At 31.9% G+C, this 19,603-nt stretch overlaps 1 protein-coding gene across 1 annotated transcript; it reads left to right on the top strand.

Moving 5' to 3' along the window:
* The first annotated feature begins 9,441 nt into the window (after positions 1 to 9,441).
* Positions 9,442 to 19,164, top strand: LOC133204933 (uncharacterized). Its single transcript, XM_061340674.1, has 7 exons — positions 9,442 to 9,532; positions 12,657 to 13,586; positions 13,827 to 13,953; positions 15,741 to 15,906; positions 16,435 to 17,335; positions 17,527 to 17,644; positions 18,973 to 19,164. Exons 2-7 carry the CDS (start codon positions 12,667 to 12,669, stop codon positions 19,162 to 19,164), a joined length of 2,424 nt encoding a protein of 807 aa, XP_061196658.1. The 5' UTR covers positions 9,442 to 9,532; positions 12,657 to 12,666.
* Positions 19,165 to 19,603: the final 439 nt, after the last annotated feature.

The raw sequence follows: 19,603 nt of genomic DNA, 5'->3' as shown, positions 1-19,603 counted from the left end.
TTTATACGAGAATGCTGATATTTTTGTTTTATCAACTTGTTTGTCAACAACTTACCTCGTTTTAGAAATTGTTCATACGTAGAGCATGCTCTTGCGTATCGAATCAACTAAGAGATATAAACCCCGTATGCAGATGATAAACGTATATAGCTGCATAAGTAAGGGAAGTTGATGATTGAAAAGTTAAAATTATCACGTTTATCATAAAGCTTAGTTGTAAGTTTTCCATTAACGTATTTTTCTAGTAAAATATGTCGAGCTCATATCGTGTCGACATATGAATTGTAAATTAATAATACGTCGTCGAAATATCTAAATATCGAGTTTAAGGCCACTGCAAGTGTTTTCTTCTTCTCATGTATAAGATTTTGAATAAGTTCTGCTTCATATGATTACAAAAAGGTCTGCTAATAACAGAGCACAATTGGCACCCATGAGAATTCTAACAGATTATTAAATTATGGAAGACCTCGTCTCCAAAAAAACCACAGAGATATTGTCAATCAGACACTCAAGCATCTTTTTTATATCAACTTCAGAGTACTTGTGTGTATAATCAAAATATTTTTAACAAAATAATTCTGCAAATGTCAATGACAAGGTAAGTAAATTTACGAGCTGAGTTCCATTTTTATTGAAAATGAAGCTATCAATGATGTCAAAATGGACTTTAATTTATCGTGGGGAATGGTTGTATATAGAGTTGAAAAGTCGTAAGTTTTGATGTTATTAAATTTGGTAAAATTTTGTGATTTCACATTTTCCCAATGTTCCATGATGTTTTAAGAATCCACATCTGATTTTCACCACTTCTCAAATATATTGCTGCACAGTACTCCTGAAGTTTCTCCTTCACTCCAGTTAAAATTTTAGTGAGAAGTTTTGTTGTTATTAATATTTAAGTGAGGAGTAAAGAAAGAGGCTTAATAGATCATTTACTGAGACCCGCTATGCATCTTTATTTGCAAGGATTTTTTTTGAGTTTTATTTAATAAGCAACTGTAATATAAATTATTTTTGAGAGATTCTCAATTTCTAAGTAAATCATAAGTTTTATCTTATTTTATTTGGAATCCAATATAGGTATGGTAATTCAAATTCATTTTGATTGTTGGGAATATTAAAAATATTTAAAACTGACATATGGTTTTGAAGAATTTCCTCCGTAGAAGGGGAGCTCGTCTGGCCTTTTTAACAAACACAATCTATCGTTAAGTCGAATGTTGACAAAGGTTTTCATATAAATCGATTGGCCATTTTTTCACTCTGAATTATTAAAGGAGTTTTTCTGTTTACCCGGTCATGACATGGGGCACACGGCGGGTGTGACCTGTCGACAGAGGATGTTTACTCCTCGATGGTATCTGATCCCTGCGCTGATATTTGTAGAGGTCGGTGTTTGCTCTGTTCAACTTTGTATTGTTTCAATAGCCTTTCAAGCTTGATTACTGTTCGTCATCTTCATATTTCATCTTATCAAGATTACGGTTTATACTCTTGAAGTAAATAGGTGCTTTAATTTCTTGTCTTAAAGAACTTTTCATTTTGCTATTCTCGAAATTTTCTAAAAATTTTTTAAGATGATGGACAACAATAAACTATAATTTTACATGCATATGATTATTCAATTGTCATTGTTGTATACATTGAAATGACATAACATACAAACGAATTTTTAATTAAGATAATATCTTAACTTTCTAGTTACAACAAAGTCGAACTTAAAAGACAATCATGAAAAGAATCCGTAAAACACAAGGAAATAACAATTACATTTAAAGACATTCGAGTTTTAAATATGTTGTTCAGAAATACTAATAGAATATTTTAAAACTTAATTAGGTGAGAATCTATAATATATGTTAAATGTAAAAATATGTTCCAAATATTTTCCTAGCAATATAAGTGGAAATTCGTGATGTTTTTGCAGATTTAAAATATCTCAAATTTTTCTTCTTGACAAAAGGTAAAATAATCAGAGATCTGAAAAAGTTGCAGTTTTTCTAACAAATTGGTAATTCAGTTTCTTGTTTACGTCTTGATGATGTATATCATATACATGTTTCAGTTGTCTTAAACTGAAACTGAAGGATGCAACATATGCTGATAAAAAAGCAATGGGGGCTTTAAATTTATGCAAAAGTTTAACATTGTCACTGGTTTGAACAAAATTTACAGCTTGTTTAAAAGAAATTTAAGGAGATTTAGAAATAAAGATTAATTTAAAGTTTGATAGATTTAATAAACGTTTGACTTCGTAATGATTTAGGGTTACATTTTTTTTTAGAATTATTAATGCATTAACTGCACAAAACAAGTTTATCATTATTTCAAAATTAATTATCGCCGTTGAATATGAATTGTCAAGGTGTTGAACATTGCTCAGAAAAGATTTTATAAAGTCTAGAAAGTTGTAGAAAGTTTTCATCTTAATTTTAAGGATTTTTAAACAGATTGCCGAAGATTTAACAATATATAGAACCGGTGAGGCATTAAAAATTTTCATATGACAGGGTATTTATCAAATTGCTTAAAAATATATTTATCATAAAATGTGACAGGCTATTTTATGTGGATATCCATTTTCGATACATTTCATTCACGGTAGGCTATTTGCCTGAGCTAAACAGAACGTCCACTTTGCAAAATTTACAATTAGTGAAATATATGTACCGAAACCTGGCAAAGTTCCAAGAGGTTCGTGGTCTCCGAGAGATACTATGTTTCTTGTCTTCATGTCTAGATGATTTCATATCACATTTTTGTCAGCTGTGTGGAAAAAAAAACATTGTTTTGAAATATGAAATACTATCTATCACTTCCCGTAATTAATATAATGTCTATGAAAGCTTATGATTTAATTCAAAGAAACTTATAAATAATTTATCAGTTCAAAATTATCCAGAAAATTTTACGTAAATTTAATATGACATTATTATTATCTGACCTAGAGTGACGTAGGGAAAACGAATTTTATTTGTATATGACAGAACAAGGGATTTACAATATATTTCTTCTTGTTCTTTTGAGGTCACATAATCGGGTTTTGCAAGCGTTTTGACCGTGAATTCTAAGTGACAATAAAAATTATAATATATTTTTTATATATATAAAAAGGCCAGGATCAAAGCATTGTCTGTTAAATTGTGACAGAAACAATTATTGAACAAAACTTAAAATCTTCACTACTGTAAGCCATTGTATTATTTCAGTATTAGTGACAAGGCTCCTCTTTGAAAAAATGACGTTCCAATATTAGCTTGGTTACTCTTATTACATGTGTTTTTGATAAGTTCGTTCGTTTCTTATTTTACTGTAAATTTGTGTTCCTGTACGCAAAATATTGATACTGCTATAGAGTCTGCCAAACCGAGATAGAACATATGATAGCAAAAACATTCAAATCAACCCTATAAACGCGTATTATAATCAGACTAACACATATGTCAAGGTAAAATAAAGACAGGAACTCTAGCAACAGACGAAAACTGTTCCTCACTATTTAAAGCAACACCGAGACGCAAAAACGGGACATTTGACAAAAGTAGAATTTTTGCATGACAAAAAAATTTTGTTCAATTCTTGAAAGTGTTAGGTTTCAGAAAATAACAGGTTTCATGACCTAATATATCTACTTATATGGAGAAAAAAAATATCTGCCCCTTGAAGAAAATATTGCTTCACTTCTTTCATCTTATTGTATGCGTGCGCAGAATAGTTGAAGAGATTACAATGGTTTCAAGTCGCAAGAAATGATCGTTGGTAGACCGAGGATTTTTCACAAATCCTCAGAAAAGATTATCAAAACATTTCCCGATCATGACAACGAGCACACGGCGGCTGTAACCGGTCGGCAGGGGATGCTCACTCCTCCATGGCACCTGATCCCACCTCTGATGATTTGTAGGTCCATGTTTGCTCTGTTCCTGATTTGTATTGTTTGAATGGACTTTTGAGCTTGAATACTGTTCGTATATATCTCCATATATTTCATTCCTCATCTTTGCATGCTCCTTCTCAACATTGTATACAAGTTTTACGCTAAAAACCATGACATGGACAATAAAAACGAAGCAGTTGATATGACCTTAATGTTTTTCCGTCACATATTTTGCAGTCTTTCTTGGTTTACAGTGCAGTTGAGTTTTTCAAAACTTCGCTTTACTCATATTTTTTTTATGTCTTCCGCTTTATGACACAAAACACATTATTTGGACTCATTATGTAACTTTAAAACTTCATGGTTACATAACTAATACCCTATCAATACGGATGTGCCAGCCTTATGGTTGAATGCATTGTTTTGTAAAGTGCAAACAAATATTTTGACTTTAATTTAGAATAAATGATATTTGTAATGCTCTACCTAATAGAGTAACTCAGAATAATTCAAACAGTGTTCTAGGGTCTTTTGTCTCACAAGTTAAACATCTAACTTGTATTTTTTTTTAATTTCAACCTGCAGAATGACTTGTTTGTTTGTTTGTTTTTTTGTTTAACGTCCCTCTGGAGAATTTTTCACTCATGTGGAGACGCCACCACTTGCCGGTGGAGGGTTGCAAATTTAGACCTATACTCGGCACTTAGGGTCATTGAGGAGTGAGGGATCTTTTTTGTGCCAGCACCTAGTGCGACAAGGGATCTCGGTTTATATGGTCTCATCCGAAAGACCAGTTTACATGTCCCGCAGTGGGATTCGAACCCACGACGTAAGGATTAACTCCTTACTCTGCGCTCTAACCACAGCGCCACGCGGGCGACACCTGCAGAATAATGGTAATTAAAGTTTTATTTAGTGTCAACAGAATTCTCGGCTGGTATTGCACAATATACATATTTCTCCTGTACACAGCATTGCATATATTACATCGAAACTACATAAGACCTATTGTCCTGTTTAAAGCAAGTCTTTCTCTTACCTGATACAGTTATATTCTGTAAAACTTGATTTGAAAATTTTGACTTCACACAAATCTGAGGTACATGTATAAGCAATAAGAAAAGCAAGATCCATTTATAATGCAATATTTAACTTACAGTTTTAGGCTTACCTTCTCAGCGTGATTTTTTTTATTTCAATTAAAATGAAAGAAAAATATATCTATGTAATAACACTTTTTAAAAAATCAAAACATAAATGGGATTATTTTTCTGTCACAAAAAGTATCAATTGGTGTAAATATAAGAATGTTTCTATTGATAGATGCTTATCTTGAATATTATATATAAGGTACGTCAGATAAATAGTATTAACAATTAAAGGAAAATGCAAGTTTTTCCAATTTTTCTTATAAGTTAATGAGAAATTATAAATATTCTTAGCTACACTTTCAGAGAAACTTGGTTTACTTCAAACTATTATTCGTTATTTGCCTGATATAGACACTATGAATTCATTTAACATTTATTTAAAGTCTTGGAGGTTAATTTTTCTTATTAAAAAATCTTGAAGTTTAATAATTGCGCAGTTTTTTTGTTTGTTTTGTTTTGTTTTGTTTTGTTTCTTTGTTTTTTGTTTTGTTTTGTTTTTTTTGTTTTGTTTTTTATAAGAAAATAAATCTTTACGAAAAGTAGGCTTTAGGTTTCAAAACAATCAATGAAATTGGAGAAAAATAGTTTCCTTTTTTCATGTTACTTGCGCTCCTTCAGGCAAATTAAGTTCTAGTTTTTGATCAAAAAATAAAAAAAAAACCGTACTAGAACATTTCCTTGCAGATTATAAAAAGAACTCATGTTAAAATGTGAAGAATTATAAATATTTTAAGTATCAACATTTTATAATATAACAAACCTCTTTTTCCAGTTTTTCAGGCTTCTTGAAACGTAAAGCATTTGGCATAAGCTTAATTAAAACATGATGTTTAAATCATGTTTACTGAATTAATTTTATTCACCTACTTCATTAAGTCGCCAACATTATCATTTACTTTTCACCTTAAATTTTTTTTAATATGAATTGCCATACTATCATAATGATAAGCTTCATGATAATTGATAAACTTGCATCAAACAGAGGCTAATCGTTTTTGGAACCTTTCTTCCTTGTGGTTTCTGGTGACATGGATACCGGTCTATTTATTATTAAAATGAATGCCAACATCACGTAGGTATGTCAAGAGTTAATATCTCTCTTTGTAATAAAACAAGTTTTTACGTTAGAAATTAGTAGCTGCGTGGCATTTCAACGTGATTTTGCACTCAACCCTACATAATACAATTCTGTTATAGGCATTTTCGTATTTATAATAATTTTGCCAAATTTTAAAAACTGAATTTTGCAACTAAATTGGGTCAAACTTCAGAAATAATCAGACACCTTGATATACTAGTATACTATGATATACTAGTATAAAATTGGTTTAAAACTACCATAACAACAATTTGACCTATTCTTTTTTTCATATAAAAACCATTTTTGATTGAACATGCTTTAACATTTCGGTAATACTAAACTATGAAAAACATTTTAAATGTTAAAGAAGCAAATTTTGTTCTCACGATACATGTACTTGTGGGCATCATCGCTGTCGTGGCGATCCTTCAGTTTTAATCAATTCCGGATTATGATGAACCCCCTTTTACAAATTCCGATACAAGATTTTTATTTTTAGTAGATATTTCCGACAATTAATTAAGGCTTGTGAGTAGTTTATATTTATTTGATCTAAAAACCATTTGTAAAATCTGAATTTCATCAGGTCAATCTATTCAGTTATGTATGTTTGATTTAACAATTCTTTATTTTTGTTGTCAATTACTTTGTTGAGTATATGAAACTTATATACAACCATTTATTTGTAAATAAAAAATATAAGCTCTTCTTTAGATATCAACGCATTGTAAGATCTCAAATGCACATTAATTGACAAATGACATTCATATTTGGTTCAACGCTAGAAAGAACATATATTATGCATTATGAATAATGAAAATGGAAAATAAAAATTAAAAAATTTCTGATCACATCATGGTCATGCCACTCTAATGACACATATAAAATTAGAAGCAATAAGTTGGATAACGCACATGAAGGAAGTTCTGCTTTGAGGAATATTTGCTATAAAGCAGAGCTTCCCCAATAAAGGAGAATTTCCTACATGAAATATGAAAAGACGAACAGAAATCAAGCTCAAAAAGCGAGATGTGAGAAAAGCAAACACCGATCTCTAAAATTATCAGACGTGGGATTAGGTGCAATGGAGGAGTAAGCATCCCCTGTCGATAGGACACACCCGCCTTGTGCTCCATGTCATGAAAGAATAATGGCCAAACAGTTTGTATGAAAAACGTTAATCAACATGTGACGTAAAGAAATTGCTAACAAGGTCGTTGTATCGACGGTAGAATTAGCAAAATGTTGATTTTAAACAAGACTACTGATATCCTTATATCATCAACTTATTTGTCAATGGGTCACCTTATTTAAGAAATTGTTTATACGCAGAACATGCTCTAGCGTATCGATTCAACTGGGATAAAACTGATGACTTTTAATGTACGTATATTACTATATGAATAAGGGAAGTTGACGATAGAACACTTTGGAATACTTGTATCTGCATCAGAATTCTTTGACAAAATAAGTTTGCAAATAGTGTAAATTTACAAGTAACTTTTTTTAAAATTAAAAACGGAGTTGTCTATGATTTAAAAAAGCCAGGTCTTTAAAACATCATTGGAATGTTGTATAAGGTGTGGAAAAGTGGTATGTTATCATGCTATTGATTTTGGTAAAATTTTGTGATTTCAAATTTTCTAAAAATTCCCTAGAATTTTAAATTATTTATATCTGTTAAACACCACTTCTCGAATACGTTGTTAATGTAATGCTTTAGAAAGAATCTGAATAAAATTCTTGCAATTATTACATCAAAATTCAAAAGGAGCAAAGAATACGCTTAATTGCACTCCTAATGCAAAATCTGAGCAATGCATGTTCGATAAACTAGATTTAAAAATTGTAAACAATAGTAAACGGGGCATAAACTGGATTAACGATTTTGTAATCGTGTTTTCACCTGTGAAACTAATTTTCTTGGTGATAACTTTAATTTCAGAACTAAAGTCTTGCATTAGTAACGTGAAATATGCCGTTCTACATAATAAAATGAACAATCGTTTATATCGTGAAATATTGATAAAGATTTTTATTAAGAGATAAATATCTTACATTTAGAAATCTTTGGAAGGGGGAGGTTGATTGGAGCACAAATTTGTGTAGGCGTCAAAGAGAAACTATGTGCTCTTATCAACTTTTCATGCCACGGACCTTATTGTTCTTTGTATACCACTGCATATACTTGTATTTATCTATATTCACTAGACCAAATTGCGAACGCACCATTCAGAATTCTCATTTGTTTTTTGAATATTTGCCTAATCAGCCCTAGTATATCTAATATGCTTTCTTGCCCAGTCCCGTCAAATTGGCAAGTCTTGGAGACATGGTAGGATCCTCAAGTGACTTCGATGCCCGAAAACTAATTTTCCAAAGTCCACTGTGACCCTTTTTGTCCTGATATGAAGTTGGAATTACCAATGGTGGTCAGTGATGTTGCAACAGAAGCGGTCTCCCAGTCAAATAGGACGGTTTGATTATCACAACACCTAGTAGTCACCAAATGCTTTGGTGTGTATACCGGTACCCCGTCACTCACACTTCCAGTTTCCCCGTTTTATGGAACAATCTTGCAATATTGTCGTATCGTGACAATGTTGTTCCCATCTATAGAAAATATTCTAATGTTTGTTAATCTAACTGGAACAAATTTTCATCAGAAAGGGAAGAAAGGGAAATTCTTGAATTGTTTTCATTTTTACAAACCTTTCCAAAGAAACAACCTCTCCAAACACCACATTTATTCCTTCAAAAACCGTGATCACGATATTCATGCTTTCTATGAAATTGTTACGCCCCAGTAAACGTTGTATTTATTTATCAGTTAACACATTTAAATGGCCTACTTTTAAATCAAGTAACATTTTTATATCAATCACATCATAAGCAATTTTTGAAAAGCTATATATGACTTTTTTTGGTGGTGCGTTAGAAATTTTGTGTACTGTATAATGCTACATTATGCATTTGAACGTTTTCTTTTTGTTCATTTTGGATGTTCATTTCCTTGAAAAACATACATATTTCAAATATTACCCACGTCAGTGCTATCAGAGTAAAGTAAAATGATGCTTTAATTAAGTTAATGTGAAGTTTACAAAAAATATGGTATGTTTATTCGTCTTTACATGTTTAGGGCAAATGCATTCACTACTTCTTTTAACATGTGATTTATTACTCATTATTTTAAATGTTAATGTATGCAGATTTGTTTTAAAACTTTGTACATGTACGTCATTACGGTATCTAGTTGCTGATACCCTCCTTTTTTTTTATAATGTATATTGTCACCTTCTCTGGTTGCTAACGATTAGGGAAAAGAATTCATTTCGGAAGGACTCTAAATGTTCTGGCATGTGAAACAAACTTTCTTTTCCAGAGATCAAATGCCATATTTGTTGCATCAACATTGAGGTAACGTTTTAAGTGTACTTTTAATTTAGCTAAATCTTTATTTTGGACATAAGTATTGCATTAATGCATATGTGAAATTCTTGACTCTTGTATTGCATAAGGCGACTAAAGAAAATTTTGAAATTAATTATTTCGAATTACTTTATACCGTTGTTTAGACAATCTCACAAAAAATTATAACTAAAATCCATGTTCACCGGGAAAATGTAGCTGTAGTATTGAAGATAAAAACTATTTTTAAAAAATATTGGAATATATTGTATTGATATTTGGATCTCTGTATTTACTTTTCCGATGAAATGTGAATTTCATATAATCAATACCGTTTTATGGTCGACAAGCTCGCATGGGACTTTGCATTCGATTAAAAAGCAACATGATCATTTTTTTTAAATATCGTTTCTTTATTTTCCTTATTTAGTGCAATACTGCCGTTGAATATTTGTAACTTTGTAAAATTTAGGCAAAGAGCATTGATTTGTGTAGATTATTCTGTAATAAAACAACCACTTTAACGAAATGATTTGCTTCAAACCAGATTTTCATTTATCCTGGTTGCATTAGGCAATATGCATCGAAATATCAAAAAGTTACTATGGAGACAAAATCGGGAATTTAGAAACGTTCAAGACAGTCCCCAGGGTGGAACGTCATATCGATTGAATAATTTCATTCGTCTTGTTCACCTTAGAAACCACTCCCATACATCGTCTGATTGCAAAAATCGAAACATTGACGAAGGCCTATCAGTCAAAGCAGTCAAAGTAGTCTGCAAACTATACGAACTTTACTGCTGCAACGTCATCATAAGGCTCCCAATCAAAAATTTACTATAGTTATTGTAGCTCTCTATGATAAACTACGGTTTACTGAAGGGCATCTTTTATACCTTATTACTTAGATTTTTTGATTTAATAGGAAACTTTGAATATTTTTTTTTTAGTTTTAGTATCAATATATCTCATATTCAATATCAATAATGTTAATTTATCAAAAATGGTAATTTAGGAAATAATTTTGGAATATACAATTAAGTAATCTTACCTTTTTATATTAAAATATTCTATTTGAGAATTGAGATTTATGAAATATAATGTTGAATTTCAAGGTAAACATACTTAGTAAAAAACCTTACTTATAGTAAAAATATTAACTTAATAAAAACTTTGATCTACTATATAAAAAAGAAAAAAAATTGATACTTTGATTTACTACACTAAATACTCTGATACTATTTTGTATATTTTGCTAGAGTTCAACTTAAGGGACGTTTTGTGTATAATCACAATTTTTTTTTGGTAGCTATGTCGTATTATTGTGGAATCATTATTGTTCGTGGATTTCGTGGGTCACCCTAACCCACGAATTTACATCCCCACGAACGTTTATTTTGTAAACATATTGATTCATTGAATCTAACCTATAAATGATAACCCACGAAATAACGTCCCCAAGAACAAGTAAAATTTTTCTTGCCCACGAACATTGACCCCCACGAATGAAAATGATTCCACAGTATTCAGGGTCTTTGACCGAAACGTAAAATATTATTCTGACAATGCCGTCAGTGACCGTCTTTTGATGGATGAAGTATAATGTTGTTGGAAGGTATCACAGCTAATAGCAAAGATATTTGTGGATCACAGTGGATCATGCATAAATAGAAAGCCTACTGGAGTTCGATACGAAATTTTCCAGAGTAAAATCATCTTATCCTGTTTAATGGGAAACGGGTGAACTAAATTAATCTTGAATAATTATAAGACACTACTGGTTCACGTATTGCGCGTGTTGCTTGTGTATTTCTTGACTATCTTGTCCAGCAGAACGTTCAAATAAATGCAGTGGTCAATCGTTTCACTCGACCTTTCATCCATAAAGCAAATGATGATGCAATGAATACTTGCTCAATCCTTCAGTTATACTAGCCGATCTTGACTTGAACTTGTTTGTATCTGGAAAAACATTCTATTTCATTACCAACTTGGTGACATATATGAGACAGTATTGTCAAGCTAATAGTATCAACTCAAATGATTATCTGAACTGTAATTGACCGTGATTTTATTTTTGACCCAAGTTATTTTCTTTTAAACGTGCTACATTAGACGTGACCAATTTCGCAATAACGAAGAAAAGTAATCAATTACTAGAGTGTTCCAAGGAAAGCATGTGTCGCCTGCTTTGTAGCTTATTAAAGATGTAAATGAATCTAAGAGTTGTCAGCTTTTTATTTACTACTAGCATGATAATTCATGCATTTGTCTGCAAAGAAAAAAAAACATCCATGGATAGTACTTGTAAGACTGTGATAGAATCTGACAATCAAGAAAATATGTTTCCCCAATCCTCAAATGAATAATTAAATTGAAATTATTAGAAATAATTATTTATCGTTTTATTAATATGTGTTTCCAACAATCCTCCAAAAGAGATTTCAGTCTGTCTTCACTGCAATGTCAGTCTGCATAATCCATTGTGGAATAACCGATCCCGATGTATTTTCATAGTATTTAAATATAAGTGTGTGTGGTAACTGAATATCATATAGTTTCAAAGTACAGTATCATGAGCTCATAAACATGTGTAAATGCTCATTATCAAAACCCTGCCTCTCACACTTCAAAAGTCATAAGTAAAATTAAAACTGCCCGGGGTATTTTTTGCAAAGTAGGTCAAAGTCAACTGGATTGTTATGCTGGCATTTTTTTTCATAATGTTTTATGACAAACAGTGTACGTGCTAAATAGCATAGACTTGCCTCTTGAATGTCAAAAATGTGCTGTATATCGGCACTACGAACTATTTTGGAAAGTAGGTCAAAGGTCAAGGTCATGAGTTTGGTAACCATGGTAATTTAGAAAAGCCATAGTGCAAAGCATTATATGTGCACAATATCAAATTCATACCTCTTACAGATACATGTATAAGGTGTGACAGACGGACAGACGCTGGGTAAATCGATCCCTAAGTGTCGCTCTGCTCTGCAGGCGACACAAAAATGAATACATGTATCACAAAATTAAAGATTATTATCTATAAAGATATTTCTGTATTTCTCAAATGTGCACAGCTAATTACTCTCCTTTGCCAGTCTTTCAGCTATGCTGTACTTCTTTTTCAGTAAATGAGACATGAGTGTCCATTCATTGACGGTTTCTGTCCTAGTTTCGGCTGTGGTTTTTGCCAACGAGCTAGGGTGGATGAAATGGGACGCATATGACGAGCTTGAATATCAGTTTCGATCTGTTACAGGTGAAAACTGTAGGTCGCATCCTTTCAACGATTTAAGAATGCCAGAGGACGTTTTAACACAAATACCGAAATATAACGAACTACGCAGCAAAGTCTTCTATAAAAATCGGACAAATCTCATCCATCTACACAATATGGCGTTAAATCGGGCTTTTTACTACAGCTACATATTTCAAAGACTTAACAAGTCCGAAGCCTTCCAATATATGCCTGATATACACTATATGCACTTTTCTGTATCTGCAGACCTCAACGCTAACCCTGTGCTGAATGGAAGTGCTCTATATTTTGACCAGGATTGTTATTACCCAAACTGGGTGACAAACCACGACTTCAATCACACTCTTCCCTTGTTTGCACCGAAAGCATGGCGATGGGATGATACATTTGACACGAGCAATTTTCTCAGGGAGCCAACTCTTACCTCAGTTTTTATATTAGATGCTGGAAGCGGTATAAATAGAAATTATACTAGAGACGAATACCGATCGAATCCATGGTATCATTTCTGGCTGCCTGACACAAAACCTACCTATGATTCTACTCGAAAATACACCTGGAGCGTTAATCTTAAGTTTTCTAATGTTACGGGTTTCTTTACACAAAATACTTTTGAAGGTTTCAATTTCTTTGGTCCTAATAATCCGGGGACTAATGATCCTATAGACAGACTACCTGTACGTTTTACAAGACCTTACTTTGACTGCGGAAAATCAAACAAATGGGTAGTATCTGCAGTTTCTCCAATAGCAGACTTCATGCCTCGATACAGTAATTGGACACACCTCAGACGACCAAGGTAATCATCTAACCAATGAAAATGTATCACTCAGTTGAAAACAAAATGCCATGAATCGTAGTTTGATACATGTATATATCTTTTGCTTCAACACAAGAATTAAACATAAGGAAATTTAACAAATTGTAATATCAACTTTTTATTTTATTTTACTGTGATAATTTAGCAGGCTTATTCAAAAGAAAGAAAAAATTAAAATAAAACCGAAAAAATCCAGATAATTGATATTTTTCTGTCAAGATTCATTGGAGTTACCGTGATGGACACATATTTTGAGCATGTTGATTTTAATGCGTGTGACGTAAGTGATGGAAACCCTGGACCAAGTTATCTGGCGGGAACTCACAGATGCAAGGAACATTCGAAGGTTAACATTTGTGTTTATTTTGTCCTTAAAATAGTTATTTTGTTTTGATTTATAAATGTACATAGTGCAAACTTATCCTAAATAAGTAAAATGAGGACAAAATTCAGTCGACTTGTGTTGAAGTAGAATTCTAGAAAACTAAAAAAAGTTTTGACGTTTTAGTGAAATATAAACTTGAAAAATAAACCCTGATAAGGTTTAAGGTAAAAGAAAAAGGTAAAAGAAAGACAGAGGGGCATCTTGAAATTTCGTAAAAGACAATTAAAATATTTTAAAGTAAGAACTTGAATTGTTCAATGAAGCAAAAAGTATCATTATTGATTTATAGGCGAAAGTAAAGTACCTGTATTACTGCGAGAAATATGTATGAACATTTTTTTTTCTAATGTTATATTTTAATTAAGAATCGTTAAAGCGCATATAAACGCGAATAAGGAAAGCATTTGTAAAATACAAATTAATCAAATCTTAATAACAAAACAAGGAAAGTAAATATTTTAATGAAGGGTGAAAGGAAAGTAAGACTAATTCTAATTCCGTAAACACACTGCAAGAAAATCGGTTTGATGTGTGCATCATGTTGATTAAAAATGTAAATTATCTACTTAATACAGTTCAGTATGAGGCACGCAAGTAAATTTTTAAACACAAGTTGATTAAAATAAATTGTAGAATATGTGTTGAAATTACACTAACCACAAGCAGAAGCCAGATTGTCCAAGGTCTTCGAGAGCTTACATTTCCAACATGGAGATTTTGTGACACATTTTCTACATTCTCTCTGTGCTATAAAAAATCGTATTATGTACCTTAATGCAAAGAAAAACGGGTCCATGGATTGACTTTGTGAATCTGTCAAAGTCAAATTTTATCTTGTCTAAGTGAGAAATAAGCAAAAAAATTATAACTTCCATCACTGGAGTTGACCCTGGCCTTTCAACTCAAAATCAGAAAATGAATATATATTTATTTTTATGGGGGTGACACACAATGACATCAGCTTTACTTCCTTTTCTTACATTGATAAAGCAGGTTGTGTTGATTAATGAACCTCAATTACTTGACTTTCGTTTCTAATATGACCTTATTAGTGATAATTGATATGCAGATATCTTAATTAAGAGTGGCGTCTTATATTAGAATTTTTGAAAGCTTGTCCAAATCAGGATATCTTACATGATCGTTGAAATACGATCACAGCTGATAATGAAAAAAGGTGAAGATAACAATCAGTGATTGAACGTTGACGTTGAAATTGAACTTTGACGTTAAAAATGGTAAACTTATAAAACACATTTGTAAAATGGGTTATCTTCTCTCTTACAATATGTGTATTATATGCACTTTATCACACCTAAATATGAATTTACAATCAGGGAATTTTTCAATGATGGTTTTTACTTTGACCAGAATTGGTGAAAGGTATTAGGAAATTATGTTCCTAAAGTTTCTCCATGTTGTGCGAAATTTATTCAGAAATGATCACAAAATATTTTCGTTACATAAAGTTTTGAATATTTTGTTAATTGGCCTCATCAGAAAGGATTCCTGTAATTAAATGCCCATGCAGATAAGTAAATACAAACACAAAAGAAAGAAACTGAGAGCACCTGATCGTTAATTCTATCCAGAAAGAATGATCTTGTATACCAGTATTTCTTGGCTAAAGTATTTCTCTAGGCATAAAAGAAAACAAGTATATAAAGAGGGAGTGTATTCACAAAGCAGAAAGAGTTCTAAGTAAATGCATAATATAAAACCTTTTTATTTATAACGTTTCATTTTAGTGCAAACATCTGAGTGGTTTTGGATTTCATCGAGGTGGATATACATGTAAGTGTACTGAAGGGTACAGGTATCCAAACGAATTAAAACACCCCTATCTGGGAACTGACATAGAAGAGTCTACATGGACAGAGTATCAGGAGAACTTCAATTGTACTCCAACTGATCGTGAGTATTTACATCAGAAAATCGCCAACTCACGATAAAAACTTTATTTTATATGTAGATAATAACTGTTAATATATATATATATATATATATATATATATATATATATATATATATATATATATATATATATATATATATGCTGTCCAGGCAGTTACACTTCTGAGACATGTATATCCTAGAGCACGGTCCCTTGAAATCTTTTGTAGTTTAGGGACTCAATTGTAATGCCATATATGGCTTCCTGGTGTAAGGGAGATAATTCAAATTGCTCATCAACTCTATTTTTGCTTAGACTCAACATCTAGTATTTTTATGTTCTGTATTGCTGTATGTTCATGTATTTTCTTGTCCTCTTGAGTGTTACAAATTATGCTTGTATCTATGTTATGCCCCCAGTGGGACCATGATTGGCAAATAAATTCTATTCTATTCTATTCTATTCTATATATATATATATATATATATATATATATATATATATATAGATTATGGCATTGAATAGATATCTTCCTATCTTCATTACAGATTTGAATGTTCCCCCAATTGTTGATAACCTAGAGAGTGTGTCCATTGAGTTTTCTGATGAAGAGTTGAACATTGGTTCCATTTCAAGACGATCAGTAAAATCCAGTTACATTCCAGATTCACTAAATTTCGATAAAAGAAGTAGTAGGCGTCAGAAGAGGTCGAATTATGACAGACCTCTTTTTGACCCATTTTCCTATGATAGGGTGATGAAAATTTACCGACACAAATCCAGTGTGACGGGGGTCAATTGTAAGACAATGCCACCCTCAAATTTGATCCTCCCCGGTGATGTGGGGTACGGAGTGAACGACCAGTTTAAATACCAGGCCAGCATGGCTCTCCGATTAGCTCATTTCCTGTCCGTCTACACTCAACACACGGAGGACTTCGAAACATTCGGTCGCATCAAGGGGGGAGCCCGTTTACACTATGAAAAATTATTTGGAGAAGTTTTGGCTAATGTGATGTCCGATTATAAGATTTTATCCAGTGGAATCTTTTTTGAACGTTACGTTTACCACAGTCCCAATGAATCAGTACGTGAGTATTTTGGTCCGCTTGCATTCAAAAAAGATGGGGAATTCTATGTCATTGATACCGCCGGACTAGATAAGCACTATACTTCAGAGCTTTGGTACAGTGAAATGAAATTCAGGTGGAATACCAATACAGAACATTTAAAAATCTTTCATATCCGCTCAGAAATGCGTTCGGATACTCAAGGTACAAGTAGCCTACCTCATGAACACTCTCCTCTGGGTTACAAAGCACCTACTTTAGAACAGGGCCTCTGGATGCCTCCTAAGTTTAAATGTGATGGCCGAATTGACGCATGGGTTATGACATATGTAGTGCCATTTTTTCGAAGGAAAAAGCTTTCAAACAATATTCAGTTTGCGTAAGTAAAAATGAAAGATCTTTGAGAGTAAAAAAAAATATTAAAAGGCTTGTAGAGAATTTAGATTATTTTTCGCTGCAATGAAACGGTTTATACAAATAATAAAAGCATTGCAAGGTAATACATATGTAAGAGAAACTTAAAAAAAAAAGTTGATTTTGATTTTACTTTTGTGAACAATCAACATATAGAGGAGTGGTAACTGTCGATGTCCCCTTGGATCTGTTGGAAATAAATCCTTGTCCGCAACCTTTCCACGTCCAAAACGCATTCAAGAACACAGCGCGATGTCATACACAGTCCACAACTGTAAGTGCTTCATTTCCATTTCAATAACAGTTTAAGCATTGTTAGGATTATCGTTTTAATTATTTTTAAATTAAAAGTGTTTCAAAAACCCATCGTAAATTTTGCAAAATTCAATTAATGCGAGAGAGAGAGAGAGAGAGAGAGAGAGAGAGAGAGAGAGAGAGACCTTTCCCCAAATCACACCCTGTATCAGCCTTAGAACCCAAATCACACCCTGTATCAGCCTTAGAACCCAATATCAACCATACGGCCGAATGTCCGAGGGATTTTATTGGTCGAGGGCTGATACAGGGTGTGATATGGAAAAATGTCTTAATAGTTAAATTAGTTAGTAATAACATACAGTCTGATTAAAACCAGAACCCCTTCTCCTTTCACTCGTTCAGGTGAAAGGAGAAGGGGGGCTGGTTTTAATCAGACTGTAATAACATACAGAACACATCTATTTGAGTAAATAAAGATAAATACTCACCAGCTAGCTTATTATATCATATAACAGTTATCTAAATTTTAACAAAGAATGTGAAAGAAAAAATAGCTGTATTAAAATATCACACGTACTGTTTTTTTATGTTTACTCTATAAGGGTGTGATGTATAACCGTATCAGCCCTGCAGATCCATATTAGTCCTGCAGGATCCGTATCAGCCCTGGAAACTGATACTGCTTTTGTGACGTTAGACACATTACATATGCAAAAAATCCTGTTTTATTACTAAGAATATAATTGTTATTGAGAAAGGATATATATATATATATATATATATATATATATATATATATATATATATATATATATATATATATATATATATATATATATATATAGCACTAAAAACCAACAACACTGTATATCCTAAGTATCGGATCTACTAAGCAGATACAAGGTCACGAATGGGGATGGTTTCTCTGTTCCCTTTGTTTTTATGACTTCTTAACTTTTTTTCTTTGTTCTGAGGAAGGAACACGTCGTCCCGAAAATTTGACAATTTTTATTGTTCGTGTCGTTGGTCGTTTTTAGTGCTTTATATATATATATATATATATATATATATATATATATATATATATATATATATATATATATATATATATATATATATATCCTCTCTCTCGGTAATTCAGTAACATGCAATAAGGTCATTGACCCCTTCTTGATGCTGTATTCGCAAAACTGGAAATTAAAGAATGCTTCATTTGCACACTTGCATCTTGTACTACCCCTAAGTCATAAGTTTTCGAAAATAAATTGAACATAATTCATTTGGAGAATTTCAACAAGGTTTTGTGTTCTTTTCGTATATTTTTATTTTATTTCACCCTACCAGTGTCGTCCGATTGAGGGTTTCCGATTTTCTCGCACGGCATACGCTTGTGACTGTAGACAGGGATTCGAGTATCCATTCAAAGACGGAAAACGTTGGATAGCAGGTTCGCTTCTTGAGCTTGAATATGAGAAAAAACGCCGAGGTCTATTTAGCAGGTGTGTGAATTCTTTCAATAAACGTTATCTACTTTAAAATTTAAAATAGCCCATGAACAATAATAGTGAAACAACCTTTAAGTGTTAGAACTTCTATTTATTCTTTTTCTTATCTATACTACTTTTTGTATATATATATATATATATATATATATATATATATATATATATATATATATATATATATATATATATATATATATATATATATATATGACATATTTTTCTTTTTCAGATACGATACTCTGCGATGTAGAATATCTTCTAGCTCAAAATTATCATACGAAGCTGTAATGATATTTACATATCTATTTTTCCTTTTCTTTCAATAAGCCTACATGATTTATTATAGATTTATAATTATTATTTATATAATGGAAAGGGTCACAAGGATCAGGTGTATACAATGTTCCTGCCTAATCAACTTACATATATCTATATATAGTATTTATTGAATTTATATTAACAATATTTTA

The sequence above is a fragment of the Saccostrea echinata genome, unplaced genomic scaffold, assembly GCF_033153115.1.
Source record: "Saccostrea echinata isolate AGI-Se365-2 ecotype Australia unplaced genomic scaffold, CSIRO_AGI_Sech_v1 ptg000054l, whole genome shotgun sequence".
Classification (NCBI taxonomy): Eukaryota; Metazoa; Mollusca; class Bivalvia; order Ostreida; family Ostreidae; genus Saccostrea; species Saccostrea echinata.
This window is presented reverse-complemented; position numbering and strand designations above follow the sequence as displayed.